At 37.4% G+C, this 15,402-nt stretch overlaps 2 protein-coding genes across 2 annotated transcripts; both read left to right on the forward strand.

Annotated features, from left to right (window-relative positions):
- Window positions 1-520: 520 nt before the first annotated feature.
- On the forward strand, window positions 521-5,306 carry LOC145778150 (ribosome production factor 1-like). Its single transcript, XM_082589576.1, has 7 exons — window positions 521-2,680; window positions 3,006-3,239; window positions 3,408-3,561; window positions 3,881-3,996; window positions 4,300-4,445; window positions 4,602-4,728; window positions 5,206-5,306. The coding sequence occupies exons 1-7, from the start codon at window positions 2,468-2,470 to the stop codon at window positions 5,245-5,247; spliced, it is 1,032 nt and encodes a 343-aa protein (XP_082445702.1). The 5' UTR covers window positions 521-2,467; the 3' UTR covers window positions 5,248-5,306.
- Window positions 5,307-6,913: 1,607 nt separating this feature from the next.
- LOC145778715 (tartrate-resistant acid phosphatase type 5-like) lies at window positions 6,914-15,322 on the forward strand. Its single transcript, XM_082590272.1, has 6 exons — window positions 6,914-7,286; window positions 7,829-8,043; window positions 10,702-10,820; window positions 12,277-12,483; window positions 12,907-13,054; window positions 14,049-15,322. Exons 1-6 carry the CDS (start codon window positions 6,914-6,916, stop codon window positions 14,538-14,540), a joined length of 1,554 nt encoding a protein of 517 aa, XP_082446398.1. The 3' UTR covers window positions 14,541-15,322.
- Window positions 15,323-15,402: the final 80 nt, after the last annotated feature.

Here is a 15,402-nt window from a genome sequence, read left to right on the forward strand (position 1 = left end):
GTTGGCTGCACGCGCGTGGAAGACAACGACGTTGCGCACGACTTTTCTCAATGCACATGTGCAGGACTGGCCGTTGGACCCGCGAGAGCGTGTGATAGTCACGTGATCGACGATGCGCATGCGTCGAAGTCTTTTTTCGCTTGCAAAATGCGACAAGACAGATTTCGCGCCACTCGCGTTACTTTCAAACGCGTTCAGCCGAAAGGACAGCTATAATTTCGAATATGCCTGATACGAAAACGAATTTCGAATATCACCTTAATCGAAATCAAATCGAAATTGAACACCCCTAGATGTGATTGTGAAGTAAATTTCCAAGAATAAACTGAAAACGCAGTGGATATTGTACACTGTACAGTACACAAAAATCAAGTAATGTCACTTTATGTACACTGCACTAAAACCCATTTATGCAAAAAGGCCTTATAGTTAAACTGGTGAAAGTACTACTCTACTGTAGTCTGTATATGATGTGAAATGCACTTTAGGAGGCTATTTACCAATTACAATTCTGGAATCTAACGCATGGCTGTTTCAGAGCATTTGCCTAAATGGCCATAGGCCACGTTATCGTTCAATTGCTCATCCATCACTATATATAATATATATATATATAAATGATAAAAAATAAATATGATAAAAATAATAATAAATAAAAATAAATATTAAATATGATGGCATAAACGCTCCTTGCCTTCAAATCTAAAGCAAATGATGCAATAATGTGATTTCTACCACGGTAGCATCAACTTGGTATAGAAATCAGTGGATGATGCAACATCCAACTTGATCTTGAAATTAATAGATGATGCAACATTCAAGCAACTACAGGCCCTAGTGCAATATTTTATTGAGTTATGCAAGCATGTACTGTGAGTGAAAGGCACTTCATTCGTAAAAAGTAGTTTTGAGGTGAAATAAGCATGAATCTACCTTTTTTTTGCATCTTTTTTAAAAAATCCAATAAAACCCAAAAAAACCCGGGTTTTTTTAAAAAAACCCGGGCGGGTTGGGCTTTTTAAAAAAAACCCGGGTTTTTCTCAACCCTGATATCTACCCTTCAAATGGTTAACTACTTTAAAAAGAATATCACTGAATTGATGTTTTTCTGAGTGTCGGATGGTTTCATCCACATCTACCCTTCAAATGGTTGTCTACTTTAAAAAGAATGTCACTGAATTGAAGTTATTCTGAGTGTCGGAGGGTTTCATCCGTATCTACCCTTGAAATGGTTATCTACTTTGAAAAGGATGTCACTGAATTGATGTTATTCTGAGTGTCGGAGGGTTTCATCCATATCTACCCTTCAAATGGTTAACTACTTTAAAAAGAATATCACTGAATTGAAGTTATTCTGAGTGTCGGATTCATTCATCCATATCTACCCTTCAAATGGCTTTCTACTATAAAAGGATGTTGCTGAATTGAAACTATTCTGAGTGTCGGATTGTTTCATCCACATTCCACATCTACCCTGCAAGATTGAAACTTCATGCTGCCTTGATCACTTCTTTATTGTTGCTTTATTGTCTACTTGGAACACGGTCGTTGAAATAATGATTCCATTCGGATTGACTTTTAAATTACCTTAAGCAAACTGTAAATGTTTTCAGAGTGGACAGTGGAAACAGGTCCACTACTTCTTTAGACTCAAAGCCTTTTTTGCAGGTGCATTGCACGTATGTGTTTGTGCACGTTTTTTGAATTGTAAAATAAAGTTTAAAATTTTGAAAGTCTTTGAAACAGATTTTGCCTGCAGCTCAACCAAGGTCACCACTCTCATGGGATGTGAATTTCAACCTTTCCTTGCATCTTGATTTTACCAATTTTTTCTGTAAGAATTTAAGGTGACACATTTTCATATTTTTCAATGCATTGTGATCTGAAGCCTTGTTTGGTTTCTTGCAAATTCTACCATTGAGAACGGATGTAATTATTGTTATGTAAGCAGCTTGTTGATATCACTTGCATAAGTTTTTTTTTTTTGGTTTCTCTTCACTGAAGTAGTTGCAAGATTTAAGAACCTTTGGTTATAATGAATGCTGATGCAGAACATCGTGATAAGAGTTTACTAATTTACTGATGCATTTTTACCAACGTTTTGCTATTTCGTTATAGACCTACGACGAATTTTGTTTCCCATGTCAAGTTTAAGATGACTAAGATGTCCTTTCTCATCTGCCGCCATTTTTGCTTAAAGCAGATAGCGCAGTTGCGATTCTATTAATTGATATTTGATTCCATGTGATTTCTCAAGCCGTACTGCTTCTATGCTGACTCAAGGTACATTGGAAGAGAGTGATTGATTTTGTGTTTTGAGCAACACTCTAAGAAGAAAAAGTTAAAGCTTAATGTGGGAATATGTGTCATTTTTTACTGCATTGGTGTAAGTTTTGTATTCAATCTTGTTACATTATTTTATTGTGTAGGATTTTTAGTGTTATTAAGCCAGTAGTATAACTTCATAATGGGTGAGGTCGAAGACGACCAGATTAGTGTCTGCTCTGCTGGTGTGTTCAGTGATGTTGCCTCCATACATAGCCTAGATTCTGCTCCTAATCCTCCACACAATGATCCTGGTGATGAAGATGAGCCAAAGTCCACATGGAACATTTCGCAGATCAAAAACAAGCAAAGACGAGCTAATGCTTACATCAAAATAAAACGAGAAAAGAAAAAGGTATTGTACTTCCATTATCAACTGTCTTTTATATCATTCCGTTTCTTCATACACCAGATCATGAGAGAGTTGTCACATGTGTGGCACACGGCCTTGTAGCGCTACTGAGCCCTGTCTCTAAGTGCGAGGGTCTCCACTGCCGATGAAAGGTGCTACCGAAATACGTGGAGATTTTTGTGGTATACATCTTTCCACGTTCAAATCTTTTTCAGCTTAATTAAGTGAAAACATGTCTCTGAAAATGAAGATTTTTTTACTTGTTAATTGAACCGAGTCATATCATGCTTGTATCGCTTGTTTCTATGACTTTCGCTCTTGCACGTAGGAGCGAATCAAATTGCGGAAACAGCGACAGAAACTACGGGAACAACTAGGATCCGATGCTCCTCCTGTTGCTCCTGCAAAGACAATCGAGAATCAACGTGAAAAGGAAGATACCATGGTTCATCCTGAGGACCAGGAAGTCCTTTTAGACGAGGAAACCGATGAGATGGCTGATTACTTTAAACAAAAACGAACTCCAAAAGTATTGATCACAACTTCTGATCGACCTAAAAAGGTTGGATAATTCTCTTGTTTTATCCTCATAGTTAGCACAATAATACTAAGCATAAATTTTGATAAGTTCACAGTTTCTAAAGATCCTTTCATGTATTTTTTGAATGTTGCACTGCACTTATGTTGGCTACCGTATATGTCGTAACATTGCATGTGTTCTTTTTTATAGAAAACTATGAGGTTTTTGCTTCAGTTCAGCGAAACTTTGCCAAATTCTGAAATATACTACAGAAGAGCACTGCCGCTGAAGAAAGTCATTCCTCAGTGCATAGCTCGTGACTTCACTGACATCATCATTGTCAACGAAGATCGCCGCATTCCAAGTACACCGTAGCATTTGTTTGTTTTGTGTAAAAAAAATTTAAAATTAGGCCGTTTTCCAAAATCATCAACAATTTTGACGCTGAATATAAATGATTGAAACTTCTTTTACACGCAGTGTTTTAATCTCATGGGAACAGTGCAGTTGTTTGTTGCTGGTTGAAATAACTAACCTGCTTCGTTACGGACAACAAATGGTTTTCCGGATACTGAAAAATTTGGATGTTTATCGGGATTATTATCTTTGCTAGAAGAAAGAACTAGGTATTGCTAAAAAAAAGTTGGTTTTTATTGCTCGTTTTACTACGTTGTGTTCCACAGACGGGTTGCTCCTTTGTCACCTTCCAGACGGGCCCACCGCTCATTTTAAGCTGTCTAACATGAAGCTGCGTAGCGAAATCAGGCGAAGTTCTGACCCAACTCAACACAAACCTGAAGTAAGTATTTCCGTATTTGAACCAGAAACCCCGCTGACAGCGATGTAGTAAAAGCAACATTTAATGTCCACTTGGGATAAGTGATAGATAAAGTTCATTTCAATAAAAACTTTACTGTCACATGATAGCTCAGGTCTTTGATTACATTCGTCATCATCATCCGTTTGCCCCTTCAGTAGATGAGACCTGACGTTTGTCCCCGCTAGCAAGGGTCCGCCAATTTTTCTAACTATTTTGTCATGCTTCCCTGTAATTACATTCTGCTTGCTTATTTCGTTTCTATAGATATTGTTGTTTTTGCAGATCATATTAAACAATTTTGGCACACGACTTGGCCATACGGTCGGCCGCATGTTAGCTGCATTGTATCCGCATCAGCCGGAGTTCAAAGGAAGACAGGTGGCCACTTATCACAATCAACGTGATTTCATTTTCTTTAGGCATCACAGGTACGATTAGCTACTTTTGGCACGTCGTCATTGTTTGTATCATTCGACTTAGAATACCAGTGGAACTGTGAAGCAGTCTGCAGTATGCACATGCGTTGATAGACTCAAGCGCCTATTCAATCCAAACTAATTTATGTTATAAATATTCAACTTCAGGTATATATTTCGTAATGCAAAACGAGTTGGGCTGCAAGAGATTGGGCCTCGCTTTACGCTCAAGTTGCGATCTTTACAAAAAGGAACTTTTGATTCAAAGTATGGCGAATACGAATGGATACACAAGGTTAGCTCATTCTTTACAATGCTTCAGCTCGTAATTCTGTGTCTCGGTCACATGATAAGCCGTAATTGTACTGGCGAAGTAGCTGTGGGAGTTTGAAATAGCAAATATAAAATAGTCAATACATTGTTACATTGTGTCATGTTACAATTAGGTTAATATACAGTAATATATTTGCATTGCATTTTTCCTTTTTTTCTATGTGTTTAAACTCCAACAAGTTATACATTGTTGTGACATTCAGCTTGTGAAACAGCTTCGAATAAAAATCACTAACACAAACACTTAACTTTGGCCGAGGCTGCATGTGTAGTTCAATACTAGAGCAGTTTTGCATGCAAAGTAGCCTAAACGCAAGCCTCAAAAAAATAATTTTTTCAGTTCAAATATTCCACACACAACCAATTTGCGTCGCATGTCTTGATTCTTTAATTATATTGAACGTTTTACTACAGCTAAACAAGTGCTTTGTTTTTCCAGCGCCACGAAATGGATACAAGTCGAAGAAAGTTTCACTTGTAAAATTGTCGGAAATCGACCGATTTTGTCCGTAACTAGAAATAAATTTCCTCCGAAAAGAACTATTTTTGAAGTGCTTGAAATGCAATCAAGGCCAAGACAGCCTGCAGTAGCCTATGTTAGATTACGCTGAGAATTCTTCTGCTTTGTGCTTTTCTTAATTTATCTAAAGACGTTTGATAGAATTTACGCAATAGCAAAAAAACGTCCTGTGCTTGGCGCTAAAAGAGGGACGAGGCTCATTTGACAAAATAATTCAAATTTAACTTTAGTCCTAATTCGAGGGTGCAACAAGATATCCTAAGACCTGTGGTACTGCATAACAGTTTTGAATTTTCCATCTATCTAATCCAGTAATACCGTATTTACTTGATTGTAAGCCGCGCTTGATTGTAAGCCGCCCTTGATTGTAAGCCGCATGTGATAGTGTTAAAAATTTAATATAAGCCGCCCTTGAATGTAAGCCGCAAATACTGCTTATACGCCAAGCTGAAACTGCAGTACTCTCCAAATTTACCGGTATGTTCATTAAGTAGCCTACCATAAATAAAACTGACAACTCAATTTTTCTTTCGAATGAATCGGCCACCCCCACTAGTGGGGAACAAACCGACGATGGATTATGATGATGATGATGTCATAAATGCATGTGACAATTTAAAATGCACGTCACAACTTCACAATTGTCGGCATCAGACAACGCAGTACGGCAAAACATCTATGGCAAACTCGACAAGGAAAAAGGCAAAAAGAAAAAATGTAAGCCGCCCTTGAATTTAAGCCGCAAACATGATGGAAAAAAAACTTTATAAGCCGCGGCTTACATTCAAGTAAATACGGTACTCAAAAGCTACTTTAATCTCTTCGAAAAATAACAAATGTCATGAACGAGTGTTGAATGCCAGTCAGCCCTGTTTGCTCCATCGTTACGCGCCCGATTAAAGATCAAGCGGCGCTGGTTTGATTCTCGGATAGTAACGCAATTCACGACTGCTCTCCTTTCATCGGCACCTAGTGGATGAAATAATTCCTCCGGCAATAACTATCGGAAATTCCACTTGGTCAAGTTCAGTGACCGGGCCTGCGTCGGTGGTTCAAAGCCTCTACATTCTACAAGTATGCGAAACTGGCAGGATTAAGCTCTGCAAGAAGCTTTTCCAGTCTGAGGATAAAAATCAAATCAATCAATGGATTTGTGCTGGTCGTGACCGTTGTCAGTGCAATGCTGTGACCGTTTCAAGGACATAAGAGAATTAACATCAAATGTAGCCTACCGTAGGTCGTTAGTTTATGAAAACATGGGTCACTGCGCCTAACTCCACATTCATTTTACTTCAACATTTTAATCGATAAAAGTACTTCACAAAGTCATTGAGAAAGTTTGGTAACAATCATCACAGCCTCGTATCGATTGTTATAATATTGCTGCTTTCGTAATTTATTGTAACTAGTAATCTGATGGTGAAGCCTATCAATTGTTAACCTTGATCGGCTAAGATGATGATAAACTGCAACTCTAGCCTACGATCTCAGTTTTGTAGCTAACTTCACAGTCAAAATTTCAGTCATGTCAACCTGCACTACCGAAAAGTCAGCACAGTGAGCAATTAGCCAACTGTAGGCAATAAAGTTAAGTTTTTGTAATATTTTTTTCCATATATTTGTTAGGATGGGGCGAGTTATTGGAGGTTACGGCTTTTTGCGTAATGTAATACTAAGGAATCGAAAAGTCTTTTCAGTTGCTTGCATCCTTCTTTTCGGTGCCTTTCTGTTTTATTCCTATTTGCATGAAGGACGCCTTGGCAAGGTCCATTCAATGCACGTAGATTATGAAGGACCAGATTTATTCGATTCATTTTCTTTCGAGTCCATTTTTCCGCACAACTATGATGTGGAATCGCTAAAGAAACTGGCAATTGGGGAGGCTGGACTTGCGCCATTGGATACTGACAGGGTTGTCGAAAATTTAATCCAATTGGAGGAGGAAGCTTTGGTACAAGCTCGTGCTGCTGCAAACGAAAGTCTTTTTGATAGAAAACCGGGTAGGTTATCGGATGTGTATTGTAGCCTAACGTTGGATCTATTAGCTTAGTACAAAATTTATGAATGAGGACTTTGATCACGTAGGCAACTCCTCAAGGACTAAAAAAAAAAACTTATCTGTGTAAAAAACTCTTCACCCAACTACAATAATCTAGCAATTAAATTGATCTATTTCTAAGCTAAGTAGGGTCGGCTACAGTAGAGGAAAGAAACGGCCTTAAGGGCGTAAGAGGCCTATATCAATGATTGGAAACCAATGATCGAAATAGTTTATTTTGTCTTTAAAAGGCAGTTGTTGAGTTAAACCAATCTTTAGGGGAAAAAATGTTACTGATTTAACAATAGGCTATAGCAGAAGTCTATTCCGCATAAGTTTTAGATCATGATATGAAGTTATGGATGGTAGAAGCCTAGGTTTAGCCCAAAAATTTTCCCATAAAAAACGTGCGTGGTGCCAAAATTGTAAAACGCTGTGATAAGCTACTTGGCAATTGCATATGCACAGTTCTTGTCAAGCGATTAACGAATCGTTCTTTTTCAGTTTATGATGCCGAAGGAAACGAAATAGGCCTTCGGTTTCTTGTTATTGGTGACTGGGGAGGTAAACCAACTGCTCCGTTTACCACAAACACACAAATGAAAGTAGGAAAAGGAATGGCCGATCTTTCATCAAAGTACGATTGCTCGTTTGTGCTTTCTTTGGGAGATAATTTCTACGACAAAGGAGTCAAAAACGTTGATGATATGAGGTTTGAGGTGAGTGACGATTTGCATGCAGAAAGCCTAGTCAACAATTAGGCCTATGGATGTTTTTATCCGGACCCAGCATTGCTTTCATAATGCATTTTTGAAAATTTCAACTGGCCTTCGTTTCCTCATGTCGAGCAGTGTAGTCGTCACAAACGGTACTTGAGAAGTTTGCGTCCGAATTAGGGGAAGGCGAGGCAAAACGGACCCTTGAGCAAAACTGACCTCTCAGTTTTATCGAAAACGGAAAATGCTAGCACCACCATTTTTTTGCTAAATTGTCACAAACGTCAAGAAAATGTTTCTGTAAAAGCACGAGGCCGATTCCGTTTTAAACAAAGCCATGCGGAAACATAATATTTTTTAGAGGATGTTGAATGTTGATGTAGGAAAGCCTAAGTTAGTGAAAGTGGGTGTTAGCTGCAAAATGAGAAGTGAAGATGAAGCTGCTTGTTTGCTGAATCAATTGTAGGGAAATACTTCTTTATTAATCATAAACAGTTGAAATCTTTTAGTGAAGCAACTTTTTTTCAAAATTGTTTTATACGAAGCATAGGGTTGGGGCAAAACGGACCTTTCAAAAACCAGAAGAAAACTGAACTATAAAGTTGATTGATTTGGTAAAAGTTCTCACCTCGTCAAAGGACCCAAGGAGGATTTCGATAGCAGACATATTTACACTGCCTTCTGCTAAGTTCACTACCAGGAAAACGAAGACTCGACTATAAGAAGTTTTAAAAAGCTTTTAGGTAAAGTCTGTTGTTGAAAGACTAACAACAGGGTCAAAACTCAGGAAATTTTGGAAGAAGGAAAAATTTTCCAAGCAGTCTAAAGCAGTTATTAGCCTATCGGTAGTTCTCCTACTAAACGTGTTGATTGCTTTGTGGAGATCTCTGCCCAGATTACATTGAAGAAGATTGGATCAGTGCAGCAAACGTAAAAACTGGTTTCACTAGAAAAATATTCTGACTACGTCAGGCTTTTGCAATACGACTTAACTGTAAAAAACAAGTTTGAACGACACTTTGCAGTACCGTAATGACTTAGGCTACTGTATTTTCGTATGTGTTTGTCTTCATATGAAAGCGGGAAAAAATCGACCCCTGAGTCCTGCTTGTAGTCTTTTTTCCCCGTGCAAAAATCGATAAGAAATTATCATTTTTGCGAAAAAGGTATTACTTTTAGCTGTAGCCTACTTTTTAGCATAAGCATAACCTGTCAGCATACCTTTAAAATGTCAATTAGCCGATCTGCCAATTAAACGATGTTTTGCTACAGTCAAGAGAAACGATTTCTTCCTTAGAGGGTCCATTTTTCCCACCTTCCCCTTCTTATCAAACCAATCCATTTTCCTCGAATTGAAGTAAGCTTATGTTAAACGAAGAGTCTCAACTCACAACAACTCAACTGACAGTTTTGACAGCTTGTTTCTCAGATAACCCACTTGCATCTGGTTTGATTTGGTTTTGAATCTTTATCCTCAGACTGACAAAGCCTTGATGGGTTATTTTAACTTATTTCTGACAGTTTCGCACTTGTAGAGGCTCTTTACGCAGTGCCATCAGTTACAGAGATTGGCAGTGAAGTTTTCCGATTGTTGAAGTCTTGTTGCCGGGGAATTATTTCCTACACTAGGTGCAGCTGAATGGAGAGCAGTCCTGAAATGCGTTGCTCAAGTGCACACCCCGAGAGCCGAACCAGCGCCGCCTGATCTTGACTCACGCGCGTAACTACTGAGCTAATGGGCGGGTAACTAATAAATAAAATAACTCCCTGCAAAAAAACACTTCAACAATCGGAAACTTCACTCTGTCAATCTCAGTAACCGCCCCTGCGTCAAGAGACTCTACAAGTATGCGAAACTACCAAGAATAACCTATCAAGGCGTTTGTTACTCCGAGGATAAAGATTTAAAACCAACCAAGTAATTAAATTGCTGTGGACAATTTACTTGCAATAATGGCCTGCCGCTAGTTGGCAGCAAGCCGACGAAACCAAAATTTAGTTCTGCGCATACATTGCATTGCGAAGCAACTGATTCAATGTGACCAACTGGCTGTGTCGAGAGTAGTCCAAAGCATCCAAAGCTTTGTAAAACGCTACATTTATTTTCTTTGCTTATGAAAATCTACCAACTGGTCTTAATGAAGGTTGGTAGCCATGTAATAGGAACAATGGTATAAACACGCATGTGCCAGGAAATAAACGTAGGTACCGTAACTTGTTAAAAGAGTCCCTGAGCAAATCATACATACTAAGCTACCCCCATTGTTGCCGAAATATTCCAGCAATAATGAGGCTTATTTTTTACATTGTTTTTACCAAGACTAGAAGATTTGCCTGAAAGTAGGAGCATCGGACCGGGAAGCAGAGGCAATTGAATGCTTCTGAAAAGAGAAATAAAATATAGGCCTACTGAACATCACTTTTGAAAATGTTTTGTTTTGAAAATATGTTTTCGTATTTTCGTCGCATTTTCGATCAGAAAAAAAAACATTTCAGTAACAGTCTGTCTGCGTGTTTGTAACTTATCATAAAATCAAAATTACGTTATTACGAATGATTAGAAATACAGTACCGGTAAACAAAATGTGATTGAAACAAATTGTTTACCTAATCAACTGACAGCCTCATTCAATTTTGAAGTACTAACTGTCATCTTTTCAGGACACATTTGAAGATGTTTTTACTCAAAAGTCGTTACAGCGACCTTGGTATGTTATTGCTGGCGATGTAGATTACAGGGGAAATGTATCCGCTCAAATACAGTATTCGAAGAAGTCCAGGTAGGCTATAATTATTAGGCTGCGCCAAGTTGTAGGCTAGAACTAAATCATAAAAAAACTGGGCGTTTGCTAAATCATGGCCTGCAGCCCTACACCGTTAAAATTGTATCAAGGTTTTTTTTTGTGTTTTTAAAGCGCTAATTTGGAGGCCCGGGCTCTCATTGGTGCTGGCACAATTTTTTATTTTGTTGATTTTGATTGCTGCTCACCTGTGTAGCTTAAAGTTCATTTTTGTTGTTCAAGTTTCGTAATAAAATATAAGATCATTCAATCAAAGGACTACCTCTCAAAATATTTTTAACGTTAAAATGTTTGCATTCTTGAAAAGATTATTGAAAAGAATGTTTGCATAATCATTTTACGTACCGGTAGGCTGTCTTAGCATATGTCCTACTTTAAAAAATGCGCCCAAATTAAACATACTGCAAGGTTTTAATTTTTAAAGTAGGCTATGCCTTGAATTGCACCCTGTCAGTCTACTAGTCTACATGTATCGCATAATTTTTAATTAAAATTTCACATTGCGTAACTTTTCTATAAATTAGTCAATATATATTTGCCTAGGCCATGCCAAATGTTTGGAAGATTTGATTTATCACGCTTTGCTCTCAGCGTCTGTTGACAACTTGCCATTTAGGCCTAAGGCCTATATAGTGTGTTTTCGAGTTCAATCAAGTAGGCCTTACTGGACTTTGAACCCAGCAAGATTTTGTTCAAATAATAATGTTAATTGGATTTCAGGTTATTCAAACACTTATTCAATTGATTTGCTTTTCGGCAATTTGACTTTGACATTGCTTCTGGTGCGTTGATTGCACGTAGGTTATGTAGCCTAATAGGCCTTCAATTAAAGTGTTTACCAGACATTAATCTTTTTAGTTGCTTAACGAAGATGCAACTGCTCTGAAGACTTTCTGCATTCCACACGTCGTCTTTGTCTCTTTTCATTTACACATTCTCTTTTCGCCTATTGTAGTTCCATCACCTTTTTATTGTCTAAAAGTTTTGTATTTCTCATTTAAAAAAAATAAAGTAAGGATGACAGTTTATTAAAAGTTCACTTGACTGTGAATAGCAGTGGGCCTACAGTAATCCAGCAAAAAACAGTGTAGGCTATAGTCTTGGAAACATACAAAACTAAATTGGGCTGGCATGTTTATCGAAGTCACTTCAATGTTAGAAAAACAAATACTTGCACAGTTGATTGACGTATGATATAGAGATGACTGCTGAAAATATTACCATCAAATATTTTAAGATTTGCCCTGTTTCTGTCTGGAACATCATATTCAGGATTTTAGAAAGATCTATCATCTAGTATTCGAACTCATTTATCACAGCCTATCGTTCCTATTTATCAAAAATTACCGACTATGCGGTTATTGCTTTTGATAAAAATCATACTATAAAAAAAACTTTTCATGTGGTAAATGTTTGTTTTCACATTACATTTTAGCCGTTGGAAGTACAAAAGTAACTATTACAAAATGTCTGCCGATTTGTCGACATTTAAAAACGTTTCTGTTGACTTCCTGCTTATCGACACCGTACAGCTATGTGGTAGACTGCCAGCTAGCGGATTAATGCAGCCAATGGGTCCTGACAACGTTACTGCAGCTGAAGAACAATGGTCCTGGCTTAACAATAAACTCAAAAGTTCAAAGTGCGTATGAAGACAGTTCCTGTTTTATGTGTTTTATATTTTATTGTTTATTTATTTTAGTTAAAGTATCATAGTTGAAAAATGTAGGATATGACAGAATGATCCAAATTGTAAAAAAAAATCTACCGGACGTTACCAATTCGTTGACTGTGCATTATTTGCGCCTACATACGTTCATTATACTTGCTTTTGTTTTAATTAGCCTACAAAAGCCAGAATAGGCTATTGGGAAAAATTAATTTCTACAAAAACTGTAGGCTACAGTTTTCAAATTTAATTGCTGATTATTATACATTCTTCCTCCACATAACATTGCCCCCCCATTATATTATTATTTGTGTCCCTCCTACCTTCTGACTGAGAGTCCATTGTTTTGTTTTCGGAGTTGCAGCAAATTAATCTTATTGGTTTTGTTACTTTCAGTGCCGAATATCTGATAGTTGCTGGTCACTATCCAGTTTATTCCGGTGGCAGGCATGGTTCAACAAAATGTTTGGTCGATCGACTTCAGCCAATGTTGAAAGAATATCATGTCTCGATCTACTTCAGCGGTCACGATCACAGCATGCAAGTACGACTAACTTTTTTGAAGTTTTGACATTTAAAATTGAAAAAAGCGTAGCAGCAACACTTTTTTAGTAACAATGGAGGGGTTTTACTTGATTTAAGGGCTTGGGTTATTTCTTCAATTAAACATTTTTTCATTTAAATGCAGTGGATTATTTCAATCTCGCTTTTTTCTTCTTCAAATTGAGTAGAAGAGAGAAAACTAGATATCTTGAACTGTATCGCAAAATAAACAGTCTAACAATCACAAATATATCGCTGGCTTTTCAAAAAAAGTGTGTAAATGTGGAGTGATTGTAAATTTACATGTAAGCATTCGCTAATGCCATGCTGCCTAACAGCAAAGCACTTCCTTTCCCATAATTTCGAGTCTTGTTTAAAAAATAGTGTACGCATAAACCTACCAGAATTTTATAGCAGAATTTTCAATACTTTTTTGTTGACTGGCGGCATATAAAAACAGTTCAGTTATTGTTAAAGCTAAGCCGTTAACGTTTTATAAAACGCTTTATGCTGTACGATTCACAAACAAATAAACATCACTCTACACACAGCACAGATGCCAAATGAACACAGAACAAAACATAACAACACGGGTTTTAAAAAAAAAAGACTGATTTGTGAAGGCGCCCTGTTGAGTTCATTTATTGTTTAGTTGGTATGGCAAAGGCCATTTTGTAATAAATGTGTACGTAATATACCTCAATCTATATGACGGTGAGCAAATAGTCGTAAAAGATAAACGAGGTCGTCAAGTTAAATTGACAACCGCTTTTAGTAGGCTACGTATTATTGATTTGAACACGAAAATAAATAGATAGAATATAAAACACAATTATTTATTTTAATTTTTTTGGTAAAACAAGCCATGGTTGAACTAGCCGTTTCAAACCCGATCTGTTTTCAAAACAAAAATGTGCTTGAGTTTCTATTCATATTATTTAAAAATCCTTTCAAAACATGAAAAGTCCGAAGTAGATTATCATTATTTTTCACAGCACATAAAAGCAAACGGTGAAGGCGGAGTTCATTACTTTGTCTCTGGCGCCGCTAGTGACATTGACGATCGCCCAGATCACCTCGACGGCATCTACAAGTCAACTCGGTACTTTTGGACCAATCATCTTGATAAAACTACCGGTGCTTTTACGTATTGCGATGTTCGAAAGGATCAGATTTCAGTGGCTTTTGTGCACAACGACCAAACGATATTGTACATGGGAAAAGTTCTCCCAAGAAGTCATCCTTCGAATAAAGTTCCTCAGGCAGACATCACAGCGGACACTGTCAAGATACCAGTCATAAAAAAGCACAAGCCACCCATCCCGGTACGGCAAAGGCATCCTATGCCAGTTCCAAAGAAACTCAAACCCAAGTCAAGGCAACAGCTCTTATACGAGGATCGCAGAAGACAACAACAAAGGCAGTTGCAGCAACAAAATGCCATACGGAATGCTAATCGAGCTATGCGCCGGTACAGAGGACCTTAAAGTATAGAATATAGATTATGTTGTGTCACTTGTCATTAATTACACAGGCTACAACAGACAAAATAACTTGATTTTGCCATTACTTTGATTTTTTTGTATTTCCTGATCAGAAATTCCTGTATCTTTGAACTGTTTATAATCATACACTTCGTTACTAATTATAGTACATTGGGCTACCCTTGTGAAGGCTTGCACAATCCATTCATCCAGCTAGCAAAATCTGTTCTTTGTTGACACGTTACATTCATTCTATGTTTTCAGACGTTAAATCAATGTAAAAAGATTTTGCTAGTTGAGATAATAAATTTTGGTAGCCCACAAAAATTCCATCTGAGTGCACTTTTGAAAGGAGAAATATGGTGTTGAAAATGATTTTGTCATAGCCAGCCCAGTATGTAGTCGCGTGGACAAAAGCTATTCTTTAAATATGAATTGTGTAAACAGCGATAACAATGCATAAAACTCAAATAAACTAGCAATGTTTTAAAACCAACTGCTTCCATCAAAGATTAGACAAATTAACTGGTAAACCAAGCATTTTCAGCTAGCTAAATTATAAATATTTTAGGAAGTATTTTTGCCTTTACACATTTTCTGTCTTTTAACCCCAAAAAGTGGATTTGTGATGTCTGATTGCTATCAAGACTACAGTATCTATATATCTTTCAATGTATTTTATTCGGAGTTTCTTTACACCTTAGATTCTCTGTTCTTCAGGAAAGGTTAACCCAAAGGTAAAGAAAGTTGCTTTACTTTGGCAGGGCTTAGTTGCTTTGGTTACTACTTCCACGGTTCACCGTCGTAGTGTGATCTATGAAATTTAAGGCATTGTAAATGACGATTGCGCGATGCATGGAAGTTT

The sequence above is a fragment of the Aplidium turbinatum genome, chromosome 10, assembly GCF_918807975.1.
Source record: "Aplidium turbinatum chromosome 10, kaAplTurb1.1, whole genome shotgun sequence".
NCBI lineage: Eukaryota > Metazoa > Chordata > Ascidiacea > Aplousobranchia > Polyclinidae > Aplidium > Aplidium turbinatum.